This window comes from Cydia pomonella, chromosome 5 (genome assembly GCF_033807575.1).
Source record: "Cydia pomonella isolate Wapato2018A chromosome 5, ilCydPomo1, whole genome shotgun sequence".
Taxonomy (NCBI): Eukaryota; Metazoa; Arthropoda; class Insecta; order Lepidoptera; family Tortricidae; genus Cydia; species Cydia pomonella.
The window spans coordinates 22,319,246-22,343,573 of NC_084707.1; the positions used below are offsets into that span (position 1 = coordinate 22,319,246).

Genomic DNA, 24,328 nt, shown 5'->3' on the forward strand with positions numbered 1-24,328 from the left:
CTGCAAAAGTGCTAGTACCTCTCCTCATTTGAAGTAAGACATTGTAACACCTCATTTTAGAGAATGAGGTACTCATACAAACTCATTTTAAATTGATGTCCTACCCATCACTATTACGCTATTACACAGCTTCTATACGGGTTCGTTTTAAACAAGATTATAGAATACTAAAGTAATAATAATAAATAATATAGCTGACAGCTGGCCGTTCTCGTAATTGCTTGCCCTATTACTCAATACCAAGATATCTTAAAGGTATCTATTTAATATTAAATGCTTATGAAACCAGGAACAGGTACCGACGATACATATCTACGGCTGCATCCTTTACATTGGGTTGCGCTTTATACAATCCAATGTTTAGCATATTAGAAACGATCACAGTTTGATAACTCCGACACGGCTCTCTAGAAGATCTTTCACTGTGATAATGTATAGGTACAGTCGCCATCAAATATATCGCAGCAGCCAAGGTGTTCACAAATATCTGAATACGCCTCTATTGTCAAGGTTTTGGAGTGCGTGTGCAGATATTTTTTACCTCGGCCGCTCCGATATATCTGAAGGTGGCTGTACATAGACAAATGTTTCTAAAGACCAACAGCATGGTAGCCATGCTAAATTTCGGAATATGTACGTAGTTACTTTAATTTCGATTCCTTAATGATGTGATTCCTTATAGTGTCGGTTTGGCAAAGGATTCCATTTTGCTGAGTGCAGGGATATTATGAGCCCTTTCCATCATATAGTTGGCTTAGCAGCATTGTATCAACTTTATGAAGAATGCATGGCCCGCCGAAAGCTACCCTTCTAATAAATAATTCATACCAATCCTGTGCCCGAAAACATTACAAGTTTTTGTTCGCTGATAAATGTCACGAGAACAACATACGAAATTACTGGGCCATTGTTGGATAAACATTTTTAATAACACGTTTATTCAGCGTTTTAAGGACAACATTCCCTCTGTTTTAGCTTTGTTACGTTCATAAAATATATTTATTAAAAGGACCAACTAGCTGTTTGAGTTGTCAGGTTTCTTAGAAAGCTAAAATTCCGACCGCGTCGGACATATTTAATCGTGAACCTAATCACAATAATATCAACTCCTTGAGCATTGAATCCCACGGACGCGACATCGGATTACAAATGACAATCAAATTATATTCAAATTGTAGTAAAATAAGGTCGTTTATTGGCTGCAAATTTAGATTAAATTGAAGAAATTAATGGTCATCCAACAAGTGCGTTGCAGAACAATTTAATATAAATATTTATTCTTTTCAGACTGCACACATGTCGGTGATAGAAGCTTTAATGGTGCTGTACGCACGAGAGGTAGTCACGTTAGACAGGGTGTCGGCGGCAGCACAAAGATTCGGCACGAGTCAACCCATAAACAACTCCAATGTGCCGCACGAAGACGGGCTCCTTTGCTGGATCAACGCGGCCTGCGCGGCGCTCAACAAGGCTGAGGTATGTACAGATGTTATTGAAGACAATTATAGGTATAGAAGAAAACTGCAAGGGTTTCTCAAAGAGGGCGATGTACAGAAGATTCGGCATGAGTCAAAACCTCAACAACTCCAATGTTCCGCACGAAGACGGTCTGCTGTGCCGGATCAACGCGGCCTGTGCGGCGCTCACAAGGCTGAGGTACGTACAGATGTTATTGAACACAATTATAGGAATAGAAGCAACCTGCAAGGGTTTCTCAAGGAGGTTGATGTACAGAAGATTCGGCACGAGTCAACCCATGAACATGAACAGTTCCAATGTTCCGCACGAAGACGGGCTTCTGTGCTGGATCAACGCGGCCTGCGCGGCGCTCAACAAGGCTGAGGTACGTAGAGATGTTATTGAAGTTTCACAATGAAAGTTTTCTTAATATTCTATTAATTTTTCGTGAAATTTCCGAGAAACTTTCCAACTTTTTTGAAACATTCCGCACCTTGCAAATCTGTAGATATAGTGATTTCTGTGCTGTACAGCCGCCATCAGATATATCGGAGTGGCCAAGGCTCAAAATATCTGAACACGCACTTCAACGGCGTGTTTAGATATTTGTGAGCACCTTGGCCGCTCCAAAATATCTGATGGCAACTGTCCATTTGTGAAACACAAATAACCCTTGATCCGGTTTCGTCGGAAGCACAAACACCCAAGACGTACCTATTAAGTTGTACGAGTATTCGTACTCCAGTTGTCACGAATTAATTATTCAATCTTTCACTTCAATCACGTCCTTGAACTCGAGGAGCGTCCCACGCGCCTAACTATGATCTAATTTACGCATGTATAATATAATGTATTTGCAATTTGCGTCTGATCTGACATGTGCCATGGATTAATAATGTCAGCCCAATTAACGAGCTTAGCACCGGAATCACAGTCGTCTTGGTCAATTACACAGTTATTTGGTATAGTTTGTTTTGTAATAGAGCAAGCTAGGCAAATTGAGTTGAGTAAGCGGGGAAATTATAATTGCCGTCACGTACGGTTATGCTTTGTTGTCGCGATAATTCACTTATTGAAGATTGAGTTTATTATGTTAACTAGAGGGTTACTTTGTTAGACATATATTTCCGTCATAATCTGGGCTAACCTACCTGACATGTACAGCAGAGACGCTTTCCACATAGATATTCGTACATTGACCCGCCTGTTGCTATCTCTATTGCACGTGCATGATTATATTGCTGTCCCGTCCATGGTGCCGGTTGGCAATGTCACTGTGCAAGCTTGAAAGCAGTATCATTATGCGCGTGCAATAGATATAGTAACAGGCGGGCTACGAAAGTCTATGTGGAAAACGTCTCTTTAGAATAACATTGCTTTTACCAATAAATGCCTGGTTGTGATTCTAATTATGAACGAATGTTTTGCACCGACGCTTAAGAGTCAGAGTCAAAGTTCAAACTGACAGGTCCCCTCTTGCGCATGTGGAAAAAGTGAAATTCTTTTAAAGAAAGATTTGAAAATATTATCTGTCAGATGTCTGTCGACTATGGATACCCTTGTTGACCCGGTGACCTTTATGTACATAAATAAATAGCCCTAACATACACACAAGCTGAAGATATTATTTTAACTACTTACTTTCTCTCATTATAAAGTTTTTAAGAGAAACTTCTGATAGTTTTTCAACAATGAAGCCAGTTATGCAAGATCTGTTGTGAACTCTATTGTTGTTTAATGGTTCTTCTAACTATTCGCTAATGCCTTGAAACATATCTTTTTTTTTTACCTTATCATTACAGGAAGATCAGTCATCACAAGTCCCCATGGTGAAGAACCTGCAAGAGCTCTGCGACGGCACGGCGCTCGCGGCTCTCATCTCCTTCTACTGTCCCGACGCGCTGCCCCGCTCCGCCGTGCGCGTCGGCCGCATGGCCTCCATACAGGACTGCCTACACAACCTCATGCTGGTCTACGACTTCTGCCAGACGTGTCTGCCGCACAACGTGTTCCACATGCTGCCCGAGGACGTGACGTATATGCGGGGGTGAGTTGAATTATATTTTTAGCTTTTAGAAATTTTCATAAAACTGAAAGATACAATAAAATGTCTAGGAGAAGTATATTCTCCATAAAATTCTCTCCAATATGGTCTTTGGAAGTATATTGTTAAGACTTATAGTTTCCAAATTATGCTTAATTTCTCCTTATAATATTTGCGCCCGACGACTAATGGGTCAAGTAAGTGCAGTGGGCATCTGGATATGCACTTTTGTCTCAGGCGATGCCGCTTGGCAGGATTGTTCCTGAGGTCAAACAAGGCTGATATAGCCCGGTAGCCACGAGATACAAAGCCGTAAGGTTAGCAATTCAAATCGGGACAGTAAACGTGTTAATTACATGCTGAACTTGTGGACCATATTTATAGTACTGGACTAAGCTGGTTTATTTAAATGTGTCGAACTTACCATAAGGACGAGATTTGCTTGTATCTTTGTACGAATGACCTGTTAAAGCGTCCTTATGGCAAGCGACAAAGTGGGACTTTTTGATTGGAAAAGACACAAATAAAGATTTTATATAAGAAACCCATTTCGGTGAGAAACCATGTTTCAATGACGGATTTCATTTTCCAATACAATTATAGCGTGCTTATATAATTGAACAGGGCTTCTCCACTTATTAATTCTCCCTTCATTAATTGGTTTGCGTTTAATATCGAGTTTAAGTAAGAAGTTAAAGTAATTAATATTTATTAAATTACTATGATTTATATATGACACATTCTTTTGGCAAGTCTTCAGTATTGTTTCTTCTTATTTACGAGTAAATCATATGTCTCTAAGGACCTTCTTTATAAAGTAAACAAACTTAAATTACCTAAGTTTTAAAGCGGTTTCACATGTCCTAGCCTAACTGTAACCTGGCTGACTAACACAGCAGTAATAACTTAACGAGGTCCCGAGGGATCATGTTGACTTACCGCATTTTGGCCCAGCGCCAGACCTAAATAATGTACAGGTGTACAGGCAAGAGTAAAACATCGATGCTAAACTACCAAAAACATTTATACTTCGTGGAAACATTTTTGTTAACTTTGTCGTGTTCATAGTTTTGGGTGATTCTACTTATTACTGCAGGTTTTTACAGTTTCAAACAGTCTAGAAATTTTAATATTCGTAATGCGTTTTAACTTACTACTTACTTTTGACCTTGACGCAGTCGTTGAAACATGTTTATTAAGTTAAATTAGGTATTTTTTACGTTATTCCATTGAGATACAGTTTAAAATTAAAGAATTTGTTCTGTCGATTGTGTAGTCAACTACATACTTATACTATTTTTAATATATTTTCATGTGTTGTATTATTTTGAGCGGGAAGAAAAATACCTATTAATTTATTGATATTTTGTAGTCTGTAGTTGCTTGGCTTTCGAAAGTATAGAATTATTACTTTAGTATACTTACGTCGCTCGTTGTTCGTTTTTATAGAACGAAAACAGTAGGATTTATACTAGCTGTTTTCGTGCAGTAACAACTGAGCTTTGCCCTTGTCAGGTCGATGCTAATTTGTCCTTTGAATAGGACATCGGGCATTTTACTATTAACATTTCTTTTTATGTACTATAAGCAATAACATTTCCAATTTCAGATCAATGCGACAAAACTTAATAGCAATGCTAGCCGATCTCTTCAACATGCTAGAAGTGCACCCAGTCAAATCCGTCAAGTACCCCGGCGTCGGTGAGTACCCACCCGCCCTAACGCATGCTAGATCTAATGGGAGTATGTGGTCATAATGTCAAAGATTCAAGCCTACTAATCGTTTACCAATTTTATGAGTACAGTCAGCATCAAATGGATAGTGACGGCCAAAGTGACTAAATATAGCACACAAGGTATCAAAAAGGTGTATTATTATATATTTGGCCACTATAGCTGTCAGTGTCTATTTGACGCTGATTGTACCAAACGCGGAGGCGGTATATTGATGCTTTCATTATATTCATTCAGCGAATCTGGGTTCGAAATTTCGATTCTGTTATATTTATTTATTGTAAAAACACAATTTTGTTCTAGATGTGTGTGGAGGTAAGTTATGTGACAGCTTTGCTCAGTAATGTTTCTTTCCAATTGTCACCCTGTCTTGCTTATGCTTCGAGCGTACGGAGCCTTATGGTAAAGGTTATTTACATCCATACAAATATTTTATACACATTTGTATCCATTTTATATACATCTGGCACATTGATACATTTACAGCGAAAGTGTATACATAATGGCCCGGAACAATCTTTTAGGTTCCTAAGTACATAGGATGGCTTCATTGAATCTGGTAAGTTAAGACAGGGTGACTGTGCACGTGCGTGCGACTGCGACTAAACGCATGCGTACAAGCGTACGTGTAACGCTTCGCACAACTCGAGATCGGATTTATAGTCGCACTTAACGACGTTGCGTTAGAAACACTGATCTGGTCGTCAGGTTAACAGTAAAAACTAAAAACTCATTTGATTAATTTCAATATTACACTTAAAATGATCGATAAAATCCTATTGGAATAAATAATATCTGCTAGAATAATCATGATACAAACATACAACGCAGTTTAACGGTTTTGATTCTAATTAGCTGATATTATGAACATTTTCAGTTATTTAGCAATTAAAGATATTTTTAAAGAATTATGTCCTTCTGAAAGGACATCGGGTATGTAAAGCTAAAGAACTTGGCCGAACATACTGCCGTGCGTCTCTATATGAAACCAGTAATATAAAGTAATAATTATTCTGAGTCAACCAATTGTGAATAAAGTACAAAACTTCACAATAATATCGGCACTGTACTACAAGAGTTACCAAGCTCCTCTCAGTGCCGCGCACACCGGTTACAAACGGTCGCGAGTTGTGCGACTGAAGTCGTGGTGTTGGCAGCGCGCTCGGACAGCAACGAGCACGGCGTGCGCCACAAGCGCTGCCTGCCGCCGCCGCCGCCGGCGCCCATCCCCGACCTGCGCGCCGACCAGCCGGCGTCGGCGCAGGCGCTGGCGCCCTTCACAGGTATCGCGTGACGTCCGCTCCCAGTGCCGTTTGGATGTAATTTTCTTAGGACAGTTGGTCGACATTTATTTGTTTGTGATTTTAACTTGAGCTGCTGTGACTATACGGAAACTAAATTGATGACAGTTGATTGTAATGTAATGTAACTCGAAATGTATAATGAATTAACGATATTGTAGATAAGATCTCTAGTATAAAGATCACGTTTTTTTTGCCTTTGGGTTAAAATTTTCTAGTTTTGTTTAATGTGTGTAATTGTGAAAATTATACTTACTTACCAACATCATTAAGTTTTTGAACGTACATACAAAATGGCAATTGCAAAGATAAGGTTTTAAAATAAGTAGACAAAATAAATATGACGACCGGTCTGGCCTAGTGGGTAGTGACCCTGCCTATGAAGCCGATGGTCCCGGGTTCAAATCCTGGTAAGGACATTTATTCGTGTGATGAGCATGGATATTTGTTCCTGGGTCATGGGTGTTTTCTATGTATTTAAGTATTTATAAATATATATATATTATATATATCGTTGTCTAAGTACCCTCAACACAAGCCTTATAGAGCTTACTGTGGGACTTAGTCAATTTGTGTAATAAAATAATGTCCTATAATATTTAATTTAATTAAAAAAAAAAAAAGCATTGGTTGTTAAAAAAAAAGTCAAAATTACAAGTTCCATCATAAGAACCAATTTACTTAACATTTTTACAAAAAGACAACAAAGTGTTTAGCTTTTTTAAAGAAATCTCAGATAATTCAAATTTAAATCGTTTCTTAAAATATCGATCATTATATCTGATATTATCTTGTCTTTACAAAAGTACTTATGTTATTCAATCCAAACGGCACTGAGAGCAATATCTGTGTTGTGATTGTGTTCGCTTCACGACATCTCATTAAAGCAATGTGGGTGAGCCACGCAAATGGCACTAAGCATGCCCATTACGCCTATCATATCATCTGGCATATTTGTGTTCATGGTTGTACAAATCTGCTGATGTCAGCGTTTATTGATAAACTGTTTTTGTTTTATTAATGATTGATCTGTGACATTTTTTATTCACACCAATGAAAAATAAATGCGTCGTAAGAGGCGAAATGTAACGTAATGGTTTGTGTAGTAGATGTTGTATTAAAATCTACCAACAAGATTTATAGCGATAAATAGTACATTACTTGATTATTGTACTAGAAAATATTGTCCTATAGGAAGGACATCGAGACTTGAAATGTAGTGTACATATTTTTTATATTAATTACACTTATAAATACTTAAAAGAGTTAAAGTAAAGTCGATATATTAAATCGAGAAATTTAGCGTTTGACTATTTTTTATTTAAATGCGTTCTTATGTAACCTTTCTGTTTTATTAGAATTAAAGTGTATTAACTTGTGTGCGTGTGTGTTAATTATATTTATGTTTTTACTATACGAATGTAAATCATACATCTTGTAAATATTGCGTTATATATTTTCTAATATTAGCTTAATATTTAATACCTGGTTATGGTTTCGCTTTCCGGTTATATTTTGCGCTTCTGCATGTTCGGCGCTTTCGCTTCCAGCACTTGAGAGGAGTCGATGAAATTATGCCCTCAGGACTCCCAGCTGTAGTCTAGAGTAGTGACGTCACTAGTAAAAACAGATGATTACTTTTAAAAGTGGGTTTTTGAGCGCCATTGTAATATTTAAATATAATTTAGAATCGACGCATAACGAACCAACTTGGTATTCTAAAGATTGTCAACCGGGGTGATGTGCCCCAAAATTGCAACGACTCCTAAGAGGCAGATTTTAAATAACTTGTGCTGTAGGGCTAAGATGGTCGGCTCTTTATCATTTGTCACCATGTCTGTCACATTCTAACAAGTATGTAAGTGCGAAAGTGACGGGCATAGTGACATGTGATAAAAATGGAACCATGCTGCCACTGCTGAGAAAAATGTTTTATTGAAGTTGACATAACAAAGTGCACTAAATGATTTTTTAGACCTACGTATTGACAGTAGAATAACCTATATTACCTTTTATGATATCAATGTGTCATCGGAAGATCAGCGCTGGAAGCCACCAGCAACATGCTGAGATGAGGCCATTTCGTGGCACTTTATACTTCCTTTGTTTTTGTTATATCATGTAATTTAATGTGTTTTGTTTGTGTCTACGAATAAAAATTATTCTAATTATTCTATTAATAACCATATTAATGGCTATTAGGGCTTGATGTATACTATAATGGGGCGCCTTGTTTGGTTTTAATCGTTTGTTTTTACTCGTGTAAAAATGATGTCATCACACATATAACGCGTAGATCAGTGTGTAGAATAGATGCTCTTTTATTACAAATGTCTAATTAGTGCTTATATTTGAACAGTTAACTTTACATTTGGATAGGAAGCTATTGCTTCACAGTAATCAGCTTAGTTGATTGTTCTTAGATTTAATTGTTTTTTTTTTAACATTCAAACTGCCAGAGTTCGTAAAATAGTAGAAATAGAATCGCTATATAAACCATTAATATATTATTATAATCAAATGTCTATAGTAAGATACATACCATGTCTTTATATTAAAATACATTACATTATTTTTATACTTCTTCAATGTATGACCACTAAAGTCTGCGCCTATAGACAGCAATGTGTAAGGTCGCGTGGGCTATAACGAATCAAATTTAAAATAGACCTACATTTTAGAAATCGAAATATGTACATTTCTCAGCTGTTTACAAATACCAACCTTATCCTTTTAACGCAAAGCTCATATTCCAGTGCCGCGATCTCCGTCCGCTTGCGGCATGCGTCCGCGCGTGCCCACGGGGCGCTCTGCGTGCTCGACGCCGGAGCGGCGGAGCTGCAGTCCGCAGAGAGAGGAGTTCGTGGTGCATCGAGGGAGGGGGATCACCACGCTATCGTCCATCGCGAGGAGAGAAGATGACAACGGTTAGCGTCTCCAATTCTCCATATACCTGTTTCACTCTTTTGGCATGCTTGACGGAGCGGCGGAGCTGCAGCCCGCAAAGGGAGGAATTCGTGAGGGAAGGGGATCACCACGCTGTATAAGTTCCCTAAGGGTCGGTTGGACCAAAGCGTCTGTCACCGTGAAAGCATTCCCATTTTTTTTTCTATGGGTAATTTTCAGGCGGTCTAAAGAAATCGATCGACGCATCGAACACGCCAGAAAGAGCTTCTGGTCCATGAAGGCGCTAATGAAGGGCAACCTTCCACTGACACTAAAGCGCAAACTCGTCTGCCTATCTTAACCTGCGGCGCTCAATCTTGGTCATTAACGGAAGCCCAGAAGACCCGACTCAAGATTTGCCAGCGAGCGATGGAGCGCAGCATACTAGGAGTTTGGAGAACCGATCGGGTTAGGAACACCGAACTGCGCTCCAGAACTGGTATCGTAGATATGAGTGTTAAGGCCGCTAAGCTTAAATGGGGCTGGGCGGGACACGTCTGCCGTATGCACCCGGATTAGCCGGGGCAGCGGCAGACAAAAAAAGAGATGCCGGCATGACCTCGACGCTTTCTGCAGCGACTGGCGGGAACATGCACCATACCGTGATGAATGACGGAAGAATGGGGAGGCCTTTGCCAGCTTGTGCGACACAAAATAGGCTATTAACGAAAAAAAAAGGGAAAATTTAATAGTTCTCTGCTGCGTGACGTTGATCAGTATGTTAATTGTGGTTGGTGCAACTAGTTCTAAATCGAGAAAGTATTCGTAATTTGCTTAAATTAGTTTATTTTTTTTACTAAATTCATATCAATGTTATTTTCTTTTCACAGTCGTGGACCCAAATCAAACCGCCGCCGGCCGTCCGTCCAACTACCAAACCCAAAACTCCTTTGCCGGTCGGCGCTCAAGACGATCCTCAATCACAGATGACAGTCAACTCACCGTCGAAAATTTTGGAGGGTCGCAAGATCGATTGCATTTTGCTGGGAGGAATCCAGAGAAAGAGCTAGCGACAGTGGCGAATGTTCGGAAGATATCTGCCCCGGCTGGTGAGTTATACCATAAAAATATATATCCACATTTCACACCATCGGTTCTCAGGCCACACATCAATGGTCGATTCAAAACCTTGTTTTTCTAGGATTGTCTCAGAAACGCCGATCGAAAAAGACAAATATCAACGTATCTCGTTTGCTGGGCGCTTCATTGATTTTTTGTTGGGCCAACCCTCCCCTAATTTCTCCACTGACCTTAGCCTAGCCTAGTGCTGTCACTGCTAGCCACCTCTTTAAGAAGAAGTCCAATTTGTCCCGCCATCGCTGGCCACCACCAGATCCCCAATGAGATATAGTCGTTTTAATATTGTAGTTAGTGATAATTTTAAACTGTGTTTCCTTCCCGCAGGTCCCCTAGACAGCTACAACCCTCCCCTCCGCTCGTCCCGGCAAGACATCCGCGGCTCCATCAACTTCTTCCACGGCGACTTCAACGGGGACTCCGAGCCCGACCGGCCCATGCGGCGGCAGCTCAGCTCCGACACTATCAACTCCAACAACCACTTCAGCCATAAAGGTAACCAGCACCGTTGGGGTCGATAACCCCCCTCCGCTCCTCCAGACAAGACATCCGCGGCTCCATCAACTTCTTCCACGGCGACTTCAACGGGGACTCCGAGCCCGACCGGCCCATGCGGCGGCAGCTCAGCTCCGACACTATCAACTCCAACAACCACTTCAGCCATAAAGGTAACCAGCACCGTTGGGGTCGATAACCCCCCTCCGCTCCTCCAGACAAGACATCCGCGGCTCCATCAACTTCTTCCACGGCGACTTCAACGGGGACTCCGAGCCCGACCGGCCCATGTGGCGGCAGCTCAGCTCCGACACTATCAACTCCAACAACCACTTCAGCCATAAAGGTAACCAGCACCGTTGGGGTCGATAACCCCCCTCCGCTCCTCCAGACAAGACATCCGCGGCTCCATCAACTTCTTCCACGGCGACTTCAACGGGGACTCCGAGCCCGACCGGCCCATGTGGCGGCAGCTCAGCTCCGACACTATCAACTCCAACAACCACTTCAGCCATAAAGGTAACCAGCACCGCTGGGGTCGATAACCCCCCTCCGCTCCTCCAGACAAGACATCCGCGGCTCCATCAACTTCTTCCACGGCGACTTCAACGGGGACTCCGAGCCCGACCGGCCCATGCGGCGGCAGCTCAGCTCCGACACTATCAACTCCAACAACCACTTCAGCCATAAAGGTAACCAGCACCGCTGGGGTCGATAACCCCCCTCCGCTCGTCCAGACAAGACATCCGCGGCTCCGTCAATCTCTTCCACGGCGACTACAACGGTTCTATTTCGATTCTATTTTTATTGCAGATACATACTGATTTAACGACATTGTTTTCGAATGCTCCATAACCAAGTATGACGGGTCACCCATGGATTTCAAAGACCTCACGAGCGACGCTATCGACTACTTACGGAATGCTAAATTTGCATGTAAATACTTAAAACACAGTATAAACTTGCCATACGATAAATAAATAACGACAGATGAAATATTATTAACCCTCGTACTATGCCGGAACGCGGATCCGCGTACGAGGACACTATTAGAAAAATAATCCCGACACACGAGAGGTTAAGGTCTAGTCTTCTTTATTAGGAAGCTAATAATTTTCGCATCAAAATTCGTCGACATTAAGTAGAACTTGAAGCCTTTCGATCAATTGAAAATAACTGTATAATGATTTGTCTGCTTGTTTTTTTATACTACGTCGGTGGCAAACAAGCATACGGCCTGCCTGATGGTAAGCAGTCTCCGTAGCCTATGTACGCCTGCAACTCCAGAGGAGTTACATGCGCGTTGCCGACCCTAAACCTGCCCCCCCTCGTTGAGCTCTGGCAACCTTACTCACCGACAGGAACACAACACTATGAGTAGGGTCTAGTGTTATTTGGCTGCTGTTTTCTGTAAGGTGGAGGTACTTCCCCAGTTGGGCTCTGCTCTAGATCTGGAATGACATCCGCTGTGCTGTGCCCTACCACACAAAGCGAGATGAAATTCACAATGCCCATACCTCTCTTTTGGACGTTGTTTAAGGACGTACCCGGGTCCGGGTCCGGGGTGGTCCGGGTCCGGGTTGTTGTCTTTTGTTGACCATTTTTCGTTTGTTCTAGGCGGTGGTGACGGTTTCTACCTAAACCGAGACTCCACCGACGGCGACATAACCAAGACCAGCTTCGCGGACCTCAAGTTCAGAAACGGAGATCAAGGTGCGTGCCGTTTGCTTGTTTGCCGCTTTCGATGTGCGCTTTGGACCACATATTCCCATTACTAACTCGATTTCTTACTGAAGGTTCTAGATGACTACATTAAAAAAGTTATGCTATAAAAGTCATTCTTAGTCAAAAAAGGTACTTCAACCTTTTGCAAGGTTATTTTACGTTTAGCCATACTTTAAGAGTCCCCGGCAAGCTCGGCGGAATTTCATCTTCCCGGAGTTTCGGTGTGATTTTAAAGCTACGTGTTGGATTGTAATTAAACTTTGCACATACAATGACATGAGGTATACCTCATACCGTCGACCTGGTCCCTAGATGTATCTAGGATTGAAATTTGTTTACTTTGCTCCACCTTATAAAAAAAACGAAATAGAGCAAAAACAAGTTTTGTATGATTATCTTAAATTCGCTGTATTTTTTTTACTATGGTAACTGAGGCTACATAAACTAATTACAGCCCTAGATGTACCTTATCCTATTGTAAGTACAAATTTTAAAGCGATCTAGCTAATCGTTTTAAAATGAGAACGTAACTACGTTTGTATGGAGAACCGAGCTTATCATACTGCACAATTTTTACTAAGCGCCAACTCCGCTTCATACATCAATCATTATTTCGTTATTCAATGTTTCAATATATTAAGTATAATCTACTCATTTGAGGATAGGACCCTACAGATATGGCTAGACGTAAAAAAATCACTCTATATCTCTGTAGCTAACAATCATGCATTAAAACAGTCACTATACCATCTCAGCTAATTCTGCACCGAGTTTATAGCGACTAATTGTCGAAATTATAGTATTAACGTCATAATTCCATAAGGATTTGAGGTGGCATTTGTGGCATTTTCTAGTTTCCTCTAGTGTAGGGCCAGCTAACTACATTGAAGTCTCCAGAAGTGATCTAGAACCTTCACTGTATCCGTGTAACATCGGGCCATGTGGTTACCAGTGTGGGGTTCCCCAGGGGCGGGCGCGGAGGAGGCGGCGGCGCGGCGCGCGGGCGCCACGCTGGGCTCGCCGCCGCCCGCCACCACCACGTGGCAGCAGCAGTGCCTGGCGCAGGACGCGCAGCCCAGTCAGTCATACTTTCTGTTTATTACATTTTTTTTTTTGCTATTTATATTGTGTGAGACAATTTCGTTAGTAATTCGGACACGAACCCGAAAACAAAAGTCAATGCTTTATCTTCGGGTTAGTGTCTGAATTACTCGCGCTCGCGCGCACTTATATAAACGAGTACTGAAGGATTCAGTCACTAATCATAATAAAAGTATTATCGATATTAAATTAATTATAGCCATATAAAATACGGCGTGTGCAGTTGCGTGTATTATTAAAAAAACATTACACAAAATTTGGTCTTGGGTTTTTCTTGATTATCATAAGATAACTGGGAATGGTTTTCTTTGTTTTGTTTCTTTAGTTTATTTTAAACTGGGTTCTTTTATCATCTATATACTCCGTTCCTGTTCTTTATTACAAAGTAGGTCAGCCTAAAAAAAAAACATATTTTGATCACATACTCCCAAGAGATCAAAATAACTCAATATAACACAGAATCAATAGTACTGAAAAGTTTTATCCTTTTGATAATTTATTTCACACGGTGTAACTGAAATTAACATCAAACATGTAGATTGCTCATTGTTCCCACTGACTACCATATATCTTTCCATAGTCATTATCATGTAAATATATCAGTTAGTGGTATTAGATTCACTACATATGCGATGTTCAAAAGCTTAAGCCTTTCCTCATTTACGCACCAAAATAGTGCTAAATATTTTATCGTTACACTTCGTTCCCGTAGCATTAGGAAGAGAACTCCGCAGAAATAAATATAAGGATTCTTACCGGATTTCTATGCGGTACATCCATGACATACGATTATTACCGACAATTTTACCATATGAAGTGCTTTATTTACAATCTCATACTTCTGTGGAGTTAGTCCTTATCCTAAAAACGAACTGTAGTTGACGTGGTTTAAAACAATCTATCTTCTGTCAGACGGCGACGACCAATCTGACGACTCGTCACCAAGCGGCGGGCAAGCCATGGCCGCGCAACTAAACAACATACGGTTAAAGCTAGAAGAGAAACGGAGACGAATCGAGCAGGAGAAGCGAAGAATGGAGGTCGCTGTCAGTCGGCAGAGGCAACAGTTAGGGCAGCAGGCGTTTCTTCAGGCTGTTACTAGGGTAAGTTGGCTGTTGATGAAGCTGGTTGGTAAGCTTACGATGAAAACTACGCTCGGTATTCTGTGGTTATAGGTTGCATACTGAGGCGACATTTTCTTTGGTCTATAGGAAGTTTAAAAACGCTGCATCATTATTGACTGATGAAAATGTTGGTTTTTGTTGGACGGTTATCGATCAGTGAAATTTTAATGTGTGTCTTGTTAGAACTATTGGTTTGGTACATACAATAAAACACGAAAATGTACTACGGATTGAAACCTTCCTTCAAACAAACCTCTACAATTAAGAGTTGCAAGTACAGAGCCACCGAATTCACCTATTCATACAATTGAAGTTACGGTCTCATTTTATAACGACTTGCTGGAACAACATGAAACTTGGCATGTACGTTGAAGTAACATATATATATGCCTGAAGTTATTTTTCGTTGCTAGAAATCGCAACACTCCTACTCGCTCTATTTTCTTTGCATTACAATTTCTAGCAATAAAAACTATGTTCTAGTCAAGTTTTATGTTATTTTAGCATGTCGTTATAAAATGAGAGTGTAACTACGTTTGTATGGCGGCGACTCAGTACTGGCGACTCTTAAGCAAAAGTTTCAAAGTTCGTAATTATTTTCCTGTTTTATCTATAAGATTAATAAACGTCATTAGTTTGCAGAAGTGACAGTGTTTTAAAACGACATAAACGCGCAATAAATTAGCGCAAACAACAACAGTAAAAAAAACATTATCGAGACTAAATAAAGTAATATATAGAATAGTCACTGCTGAACTCTAATTCTAGATAATGCGAGGAACATTTTCTTAAAGGTGAATGCGGTATTTTTGTGGGTGTATAAAATATGTCCTTTTCAATTTCCAAGTGAATTTCGTCTTATACTTTGTATGTTTGAGTGTTAATTTTAAATATAAGTGTGTTAGTGTTTTATGAGTATGTGTAATAAGTGGGAATGTATGGATAGGCTACAAGATTAGAGAAGACCTACAAATAATTTGTAAAACTATCTGTAATATCGAATAACCCAATTGTTTTACCTCGAACATATTCTTAAAGAATACGTGTGGTAACGGTAGCACACACATACTAATCGCCCTAAACCGAGTTATTTTACAACAGTACATAATATGTTTTTCTATTTTATTAGGATACATATTTGCAATACCAGCTGGCCTCTTTGGTGAGTGGCTGGTCACAAATCTTTCTTCTTTTTACTTAGTTTTTAGTACATTTCGTATTTTTACTTTGTGACGTCACTTGGTTCATTTATTTCAGAATACTGTACAAATAATTCGATATAGTTTCACATTCGCTTTTATGCCTTTCATCTCGAATTAAATATTGAATACTGTAGTAGTTCTGCAGATATTATTATACTATTTTTAGAGCTTTGAAAACGATTTACTTTTGTATAATATTAAGCTTTTGAGTACAGCCGAATTGCTGGTTATACGTAAATTCAGGCGGCTTTTTACATTAAATTATTATTACTATTTATATATTCATCCAGTTTTCACGAGTTTTTTGCGCAATCACTAAGTCCCAAGTCCATCACACCATTTTGAACCTTACTATTCAGTTTTAAGATACATTTTCACAAGGTCAGCACAATGAAGTTTATGTAGGAGTAACCCACTTCCATTACACGATATTGAAAAGCATGGATTTGTTTATTGGCGTATATGATCCTAAAAGTAACCCTAACTAGGTGCATTAAGGTCTTATTCGGCTTTCATCACTTTAGTTTTATTTTTAACCGACTTCAAGAAGAAAGGGATTTTCAATTCGCCGGACTCTTTGTTCTTTTCTTTTACCTTTTTTTTATCTATGTTCCCCAATTCCTCGAGCTGGACCGATTTGGATTTTTCTTTTGTTTGAAATGGTATACTTTATAGGTGGTCATCAGGTCAGGATCTGTTGATAAGATTTTATGGATCGAGGGAACTCTTCCAATAAAACACATCTGTAGCGATTCGTGTAGTGGTTTATACACCGTGTTTTTATTGTTTTCCGTTAACTTCGGGTAATTGGTAAGTACGTTTAAGGAAACTAAATGTCATAAATAATTAAAAAGAAAAATAAATGTTTTTTTTTTTGTTATCTTAATTTTTATAATAAGTAATTAAATGTTGCATATAACATTGTTATAATACGGGCATTACATTTAACTCAACCAAACAATTGAAAATTGTGACATATCAATGTCATTTTGAACATCGATCGTCCGAGAAAGTACTTACGTTTAGTAGCAAATGTATACACTCGAACTAAACACTAATCAATATGTAAACGGGCTCTAAGGCAAGTGTACACGCTCGTAAGGGCCTTATAAGATAAAAAATAATTATTGATTATCTCCGAAATGGAGTTAATTGGAATACCGGTTTCTTTGAGAAAGTTACACAATTTAAGCTCAGGAATCCATCCTTGAAATTAACGGAAATCAAAATAACACGGTGTACACCATAAAATGACATACTGTTTCGTGATTTTTTATTTATTTAATTTCTCATAACATAATCCCGAATAGATGTTAATGCACTGCACAAACGTCAGTTTTTACCGTTAGACCCACGAGTTACCCACTAGTGGTCCTATACCCCGATGAATGCGTGCATGGAGTGACGGTGGCGGTGTTGCAGGGTAAGGGCGCGCGCACGCCGGCCGGCGACGAGCGGCCCGAAGATAAGCCTCAGCAGGTGCGTTGTAGGGCCATTTACCTCGTAGCCGGAATAAGATAGACTGACTGCAGCGTGCATAATATGTAAAAATTGTTTACTTAATCAAGAATTTTATTTTTTATATAACTTTTTATACTTAATTTTCTTTAAACAGACATTTTCAGTAATCATCAAAACGAAAGATCCCAAACTATAACAACTCTAATCTCCCTCGCTGCGTTTGCGTTGTTCTGTCATACTAATCTAACGTCAGTATCATAATATTGCATTCTTGAGCCTTATATAAGTACGCCAAATTATTATTTCATGTTTGCATATTTTCAAGACCACTTTTAAACCTACATAGTCACATACAAGATAGCAAATTAAATAAAAGTCCGAGAAAAAAAATACAAAACCCAGCTATCATTAAAGACACGCCTATAAACGTCAGTTTACTCTAATTCAGGATGTGAGTGTAATATTAACTAGCGGCCAGCCCTGTCGGTAGCTATGCAATACGCAATACACATAGATGGCGCTAGTAGCTGTCGTAAGTGGATGCGTTCAGTTTTACGAGGCCGTGCCGTACAGTTGCGATCGTGGCCCACAAATGGTCTCGCCGGAAGATCAGCGCGACCTTCGGGTCTGAGGGCCTACCGCGAACCACGTTCGACGTGTTGCCTCTCTGTCGCACTTGTACATTTGTACTTAAGTGTGACAGGGAGGCAACACGTCGAACGTGGTTCGCGGTAGGCCCTCAGCATTATGCTCAGGCGAGCCCATTTCGTGGTAAACAATGTCAATTTACTGTAATCTTTTCTTTGTAATATATATACTTCTGTATGTAACTTAATGATTTATGCTATGAAACATGGGTGGCTATGTTCAAAGGCCTTTCATTACCTAATATCCTTGTTTGCCGGTTTTGAGTGATAAAGTAAATGGATATTATAGATCTTGGAAATCAAAATAGTTACTTAAACTCTGCATGAGTTTGTTGACTTGCATGTTATAAATCCATTGGTATAGTATGCATCATAATTAACATCACTTTCCAAACGTAATTAACATGTCAATTACAATTTATTATAGAATTGAAAGCAAAACGGCAATAACTAAGGTAAATGTGGTAAACACCGTCATAGTATTAGAAACATTAACGCAGTCAGGAAGGAAGAGATTCGCTTCTTCTGGTCTACCGACCTTCTGTAAGTGGAATATGTAAACGAAAGAGTTAGAAACAACGAAAGAGCTTGTAGACCTAGAGGTACCTGATAGACGGTCTTCGCTACATGAACCTTGGTGTTTATGCCGAATTAATTATAAGTGACATAATTCAGAGATGTTAAGACGAAATCTCCTTTTCATACTAACGTGGTCCTCATTTTCCTCTCTGAATATAAATATTATGGAAAATATTTTGATACAATTTGTGTATCAACCACAGCTATGCCTCTACGTTTGATTTTTTTCGAATGTTTAATTATTATAAGATTTAGAAGCATTTAAAATGTTTAACTTAAAAAAAATATTGGCATGCGCGGCAAAAGGAACGGGCTCAGCATAATATGCTGCGTCAGCCATTTCATTACAAATTGACTGCGCAGCGCTGATTTTCAGTCCGTCCCCTTCACTGAACCATATTGATATGACATGCGGCTTAATGGATTTTTTGTTGACATCACCATCAGTTTTTCGCTCCAAATTATTACAATAATCAAAAAACTTAGGGGCATAGCTATGGTAAATATGCACCAAATTATGTAGAAAATATTTTCCATTATGTCAATATCCAGAGAGGAAAATGGGGACTACGTTTATATGGAACGGAAACGGCCGTCCCCTTTCCTCTTTAGCCTTTCGAGTTTTTTTTTTTAAATTGCGTGCAGACGGGCCGATAAAAATACCGTCGTTAGTCGTTAAACTATATCCCATTAAACCCCGAGAGGCTTAAAACATCATATAGGTAAAAAACTTAAGTAAGTCACCTGTTGTATGTAGTTGTGACGTGTTCTGTTCGAATAGACATTTGTTTTGTTTGTGTGTGTCTTTTAAACATGTATTGTCTATTCGAACACTTCACAACTACATACAACAGGTGACTTCCTTAAGTTTTTTACCTCACCCATTGTGTAATGAGATATATTTTTCGCTAAAATTATTTTAATTTCCAACATTCATCGATGCTTATCATGCTTATATCATTTGGTGTGTAATAAGCTTGAAAGTGTTTATTAATGTAATAATTTAATTGACTCTAGGATATGGATGCGCCGCATCAAACAGTGGACAACGTAGCGTTGGAGCAGTACCAACAGTCAATAGCCAAGTAAGTCAAACTACTTTTCAGTGATTTCTATTATTATAATAAAATAAGTTTTTGGCAAAAAATCATTTTTGTTACAAGCTTTTGTCGCTGACTGTACTTTTTTTTTAGACAGGCGACTAATACTCATCGAGCTAATTCTAAAAACACAATTAGGTTGCGTTGTTTTATCACAGAGTTCCTATGGCCACCTCCTGTCTCCATCATCAGATCAGCTCGATGGTATCATAATATTGCATTTCACCGACTTACATATGCAGGCAAAATTTCAGCTCAATCGGAAACCGGGAAGTGGATCAAATTTAACTTGCAAGATTTGATTACAGACCGACAGACAGACAACGGGACAGGTGAAACTAAATAAAAGCTTGTAATAAAGGTGACAGCTGGTAGCTGCAGCTACCAAAAGCATGTAGGTGGTTAGAGATGCCACGAAAATACGGTATTCGGACTATTCGGCCACTTTCAGCCGTATATTGCTGAATATTTTGCACTTCGGCCAAGAGTGTGTCTAAATATACGTTATTCGGTATTCGGCCAAAATCAGTATTCGTGGCACCTTTAGACTACATACATAGTTATACATGTGCATGTATAGATTTGATGAATTTTGTTTGTTTCTGTGTGTGAGTATTTCTATGTGATATTCTATTCAAATAAGTATACTATTTCCTGAATGTTCTCTTTTCTGTTTGGTCTTTTTTTTGATGATAATAAAAATTTCACTCTAAACTAATTAATTATTTGGGGCTATTTTCGATATAGGTACTATTTTTATAACTTTCATATGCTTATATCTTTGTTTTTCTGTCTATCTGACTACTGTTTTGGCATTAAACCCTTTGGCATAAGACACATTCAAAATTCAAAAACAATCGGATCTCGATGCAATACCCAATAATTACAGAATGAACTCCAGCCTGCAGGACATACAGAGCGACATCGCGCGGCTCGCCACGCAGCAGAACCAGATCCAGCAGCAACAGCAGCAGCAGCAGACGCAGCAGCTGCAACAGCAGCAGCAACAGCTGCAGCAGCAGTTGCAGCAGCAGCTGCAAGCTCAGCAACAGCAGCAACTACAACAGCAGCAAGCCAAACAGCTGTTTCAGCCGCCGCAGCCGCAGTCGCCGTTCCAGCAGTATCCACCTAACATTCCACAATTGGTAAGTTTAGGCTAAGGAAATGGGTGAGAATTGTGGCTATAACTTCTGGGTGCATTTATACATTTTAAATCTTATTGGAAAGGTACAGAGATCAAATTCCCTTTGGATAAAGTTTTTTCGTACATTATAGAAACATACACGGTGCTCATGAGGAACCCGAAAGATTTTGACAGTGTATTCCTGATGATATTTAAAGATTAAAATGTCCTATAAACGAATTCGCCTAGTTTCGGTGTTAATGACAATTGAAAAACATATTTTTTTTTAATTGTTGCTTAGTGAAAAACGCCTTTATGATAGCGATGTTGCCACTATGAGGCGTACTCTAAATATCCTTATTGATACATATCAGAAGTGACAAGTAACACTTTGCAAAAACTAGGTTGTACGAATAAAGTAAAAATTCATTTTAAGTAAAAATTTTAACTTTTTATCCACAAATATATAAAAAAATCGAAAAAAAACGTAACATTTTTTTTTTTTGCTAAATTGTAGTGTATTTATTTCAATCAATATGGCTCATAAAGGCTTTGATACAAAAAAAAATACACAAACTTTAAATTAAAATATTAACTAACTTTACCTAAACCTAAACTTACCTTAAAAAAAAATTCCTTCTTTTGGTTTCAAAAATGGGTACCTAGTTAAAATCTGTCGGGTTCCTCGTAAGCACCGCGTATATTATTTTCTTTCTTAAGCTGTTTAAAACACAGCCTTTAAAAACTTCTCAAAGCTTATACTAATAAAAGAAGAAAAATAATGGGGTAGCTGGATTTTTCTTGGATTTAAAATGTATGTGTGATCATAGCTTTACATGACAGCTTTTGGGATTGTATAATGCCTGGAAGCATAAGGCCTGGGAGCAATGCTGCAAACCAATAATTGCATTACCAAGCACATTGATTAAACGTAACTGAAAACTTTTAACTACAATAAACTATCGGCAGATATCGTCACATGTTTAACATTTTGAACGCCAAAAACACCTAAAAGCGTCGTTACTAGTCGTGCCCACAGCGCCAAGGACAACTATAGGTGTTATGGCGGACGCTGTTAAAGTAACCGTCACACTTTCGAGTAAGTTTTACATATGCTCTCTTGCGCCCGGGACCTTGGCGTTGTGATGCTTGTGTTTATGATGTAAAGCGTTCAAAGGGTTAAATTGATACTTCATTAATAAACTAATATTAAAACTTGCATTCAACAAGGTCATTTTGTATCTTCGTTAGTTTATCCCATAAAAAATAGCATTAAAATTAAACTTAACTAAACTCAAATATGAATTTGTTTTCGATTTTTTAATTGGTCAAATATAGTATATACTCGTACCAATTGCTTGAGTAATAAAACATGTTCATAACATAACGGCACAGTCAATTGCCATTACGACTGCAATAGTATTATATACAATCGTGATATCGTCCAGCTTTTCAGTTGAGTACTGTGTTTAGGCGACGAAGCTTGCTGAGTGGCCTAAGTAGGTACGAGATTGAAAAGCTTGATCGAAATCGATTACGTTTAAGCTACCTCGTACTAAAAATCTTACGAATCGTCTCAGTCAAGTGGTAAATGTTATTATAAATCCAGCTTCGCACACGCAATAACACGCACCGCTCACTCCACAGCACAGCCAATTCAGCTCACAGCACAACGTGTCTCGCCCCGCGCTCAACGCCTTCGGCTCCACCCCGCACCTCCCGCGGGACTTCTACCCGCAACCCTTCGACAACTTCGAGTACAACCAGCCCAACCAGTATAGGGATATGGAGGATTATGGAAGGTTTTACCTCCATGAGAGCCCGCCTCAGCCGCAGAGGCGGACGTGGGCGCAACATGCACAGCAGCAGCAGGAGAATGAGCTGAGGGGCTGGCAGGTTGGTTACTTTCTCTTTAACACTCACAACCAACGTTTTCGTAGCGCTACGCTCGTAGCCGATCCCAGCGTTTTGCCGCTTTGTATAAGAAAGTGACTGCTAACAGAGAACCCGGCACTCAATGCGTTAAGTACGGCACGGTGCTGTAGTGTCGCATCTCCAAAAAATACTTTCAACGTTTCGAGAACTTCGAGCCCAACCAGTATAGGGATTTGGACATGTCCACAGAGGAGCTGGCAGGTTGGTTACTTTTTGTTTCGTTAGAGAGGTGATAGTTCCAGTATAGAAATATGGAGGATTATGGAAGGTCTAACCCGTTTAACCTCCACGAGAGTCCGCCTCAGCCGCAAAGGAGAACGGGGGCTCTACGTGCACAGCAGCAGAAGAATGAGCTAAGGGGCTGGCAGGTTGGTTACTTTTTTTCGTTAGAGAGGTGATAGGTCCAGTATAGAAATATGGAGGATTATGGAAGGTCTAACCCGTTTAACCTCCAGGAGAGTCCGCCTCAGCCGCAGAGGAGGACGTGGGCTCAACATGCACAGCATCAGGAAAATGAGCTGAGGGGCTGGCAGATTGGTTACTTTCTGTTTGCCCTAAAGTAAAAGAGGTCCAGTAGAGTCTATGTCGTTTCTTCAAGAAGAGTTCTACTGGTAACTCTTAGATAACTTTTGAGTACTAGTCTAACCAGTATAATGAAAATGCAAAATTATTTATTCAGGTAAATACTTCGTATTGACGATACAGTTAATGTAGTACGTAACTACGTATATTATACCTGTGACAGGAGACCCCGCTCTTCCCAGACAACATTTCGTATAATGATATAGAACTTTATGGAAAGTTTTACCCCAGCCGTAGGGGAGGATGTGGGCTCTACATGACAGCAGCAGGGAAATGGGTTGGAAGGTTTTCCAGTTGGTGACTCTTTCTATTTTCGTTTAAAGGCTCTTTAAGACATAAAGATGCATACCATTCACGCTTTACGGAGATGTATTCATATCCTCCACGCGTTTCATTTTCATGGTCATCTGGTTTTATAGGTGATATTACCAATTATAACTATTATAAGTTAGATGTTACCTACTTAATATAAGCAAAGATATATATAACTTCGTATCAGATAAATAAAGTCTAAAAAAATCACGCCTCGATAAATCAAGAAAAATGTATGCTCGAATAGATGGCCATATACTTTTGGCCTATACTCGAGTAGATGGCGACATCGTTTTATATTTAATCACAAATTAGTGAAAGAACATAGCCAAGCCATATGTAATTTTAAGAGTTTTATTCCTGTGTCGAAAGATGGCAATAC

The 24,328-nt window shown here is 39.4% G+C and overlaps 1 protein-coding gene across 1 annotated transcript in view; it reads left to right on the top strand.

Annotated features, from left to right (window-relative positions):
- Positions 1-24,328, top strand: part of LOC133518112 (patronin) — a 91,484-nt gene that overhangs the window by 40,022 nt on the left and 27,134 nt on the right. The window contains exons 4-19 of the mRNA XM_061851699.1: positions 1,288-1,476; positions 3,261-3,505; positions 5,112-5,203; positions 6,394-6,519; positions 9,294-9,464; positions 10,314-10,532; positions 10,888-11,024; positions 11,147-11,228; positions 12,673-12,768; positions 13,733-13,858; positions 14,794-14,984; positions 16,135-16,167; positions 17,630-17,686; positions 19,912-19,979; positions 20,884-21,139; positions 22,765-23,013. Of these exons, the coding sequence (XP_061707683.1) occupies positions 1,288-1,476; positions 3,261-3,505; positions 5,112-5,203; positions 6,394-6,519; positions 9,294-9,464; positions 10,314-10,532; positions 10,888-11,024; positions 11,147-11,228; positions 12,673-12,768; positions 13,733-13,858; positions 14,794-14,984; positions 16,135-16,167; positions 17,630-17,686; positions 19,912-19,979; positions 20,884-21,139; positions 22,765-23,013 (2,337 nt within the window). The remainder of the gene's footprint in view (positions 1-1,287; positions 1,477-3,260; positions 3,506-5,111; positions 5,204-6,393; positions 6,520-9,293; positions 9,465-10,313; positions 10,533-10,887; positions 11,025-11,146; positions 11,229-12,672; positions 12,769-13,732; positions 13,859-14,793; positions 14,985-16,134; positions 16,168-17,629; positions 17,687-19,911; positions 19,980-20,883; positions 21,140-22,764; positions 23,014-24,328) is intronic.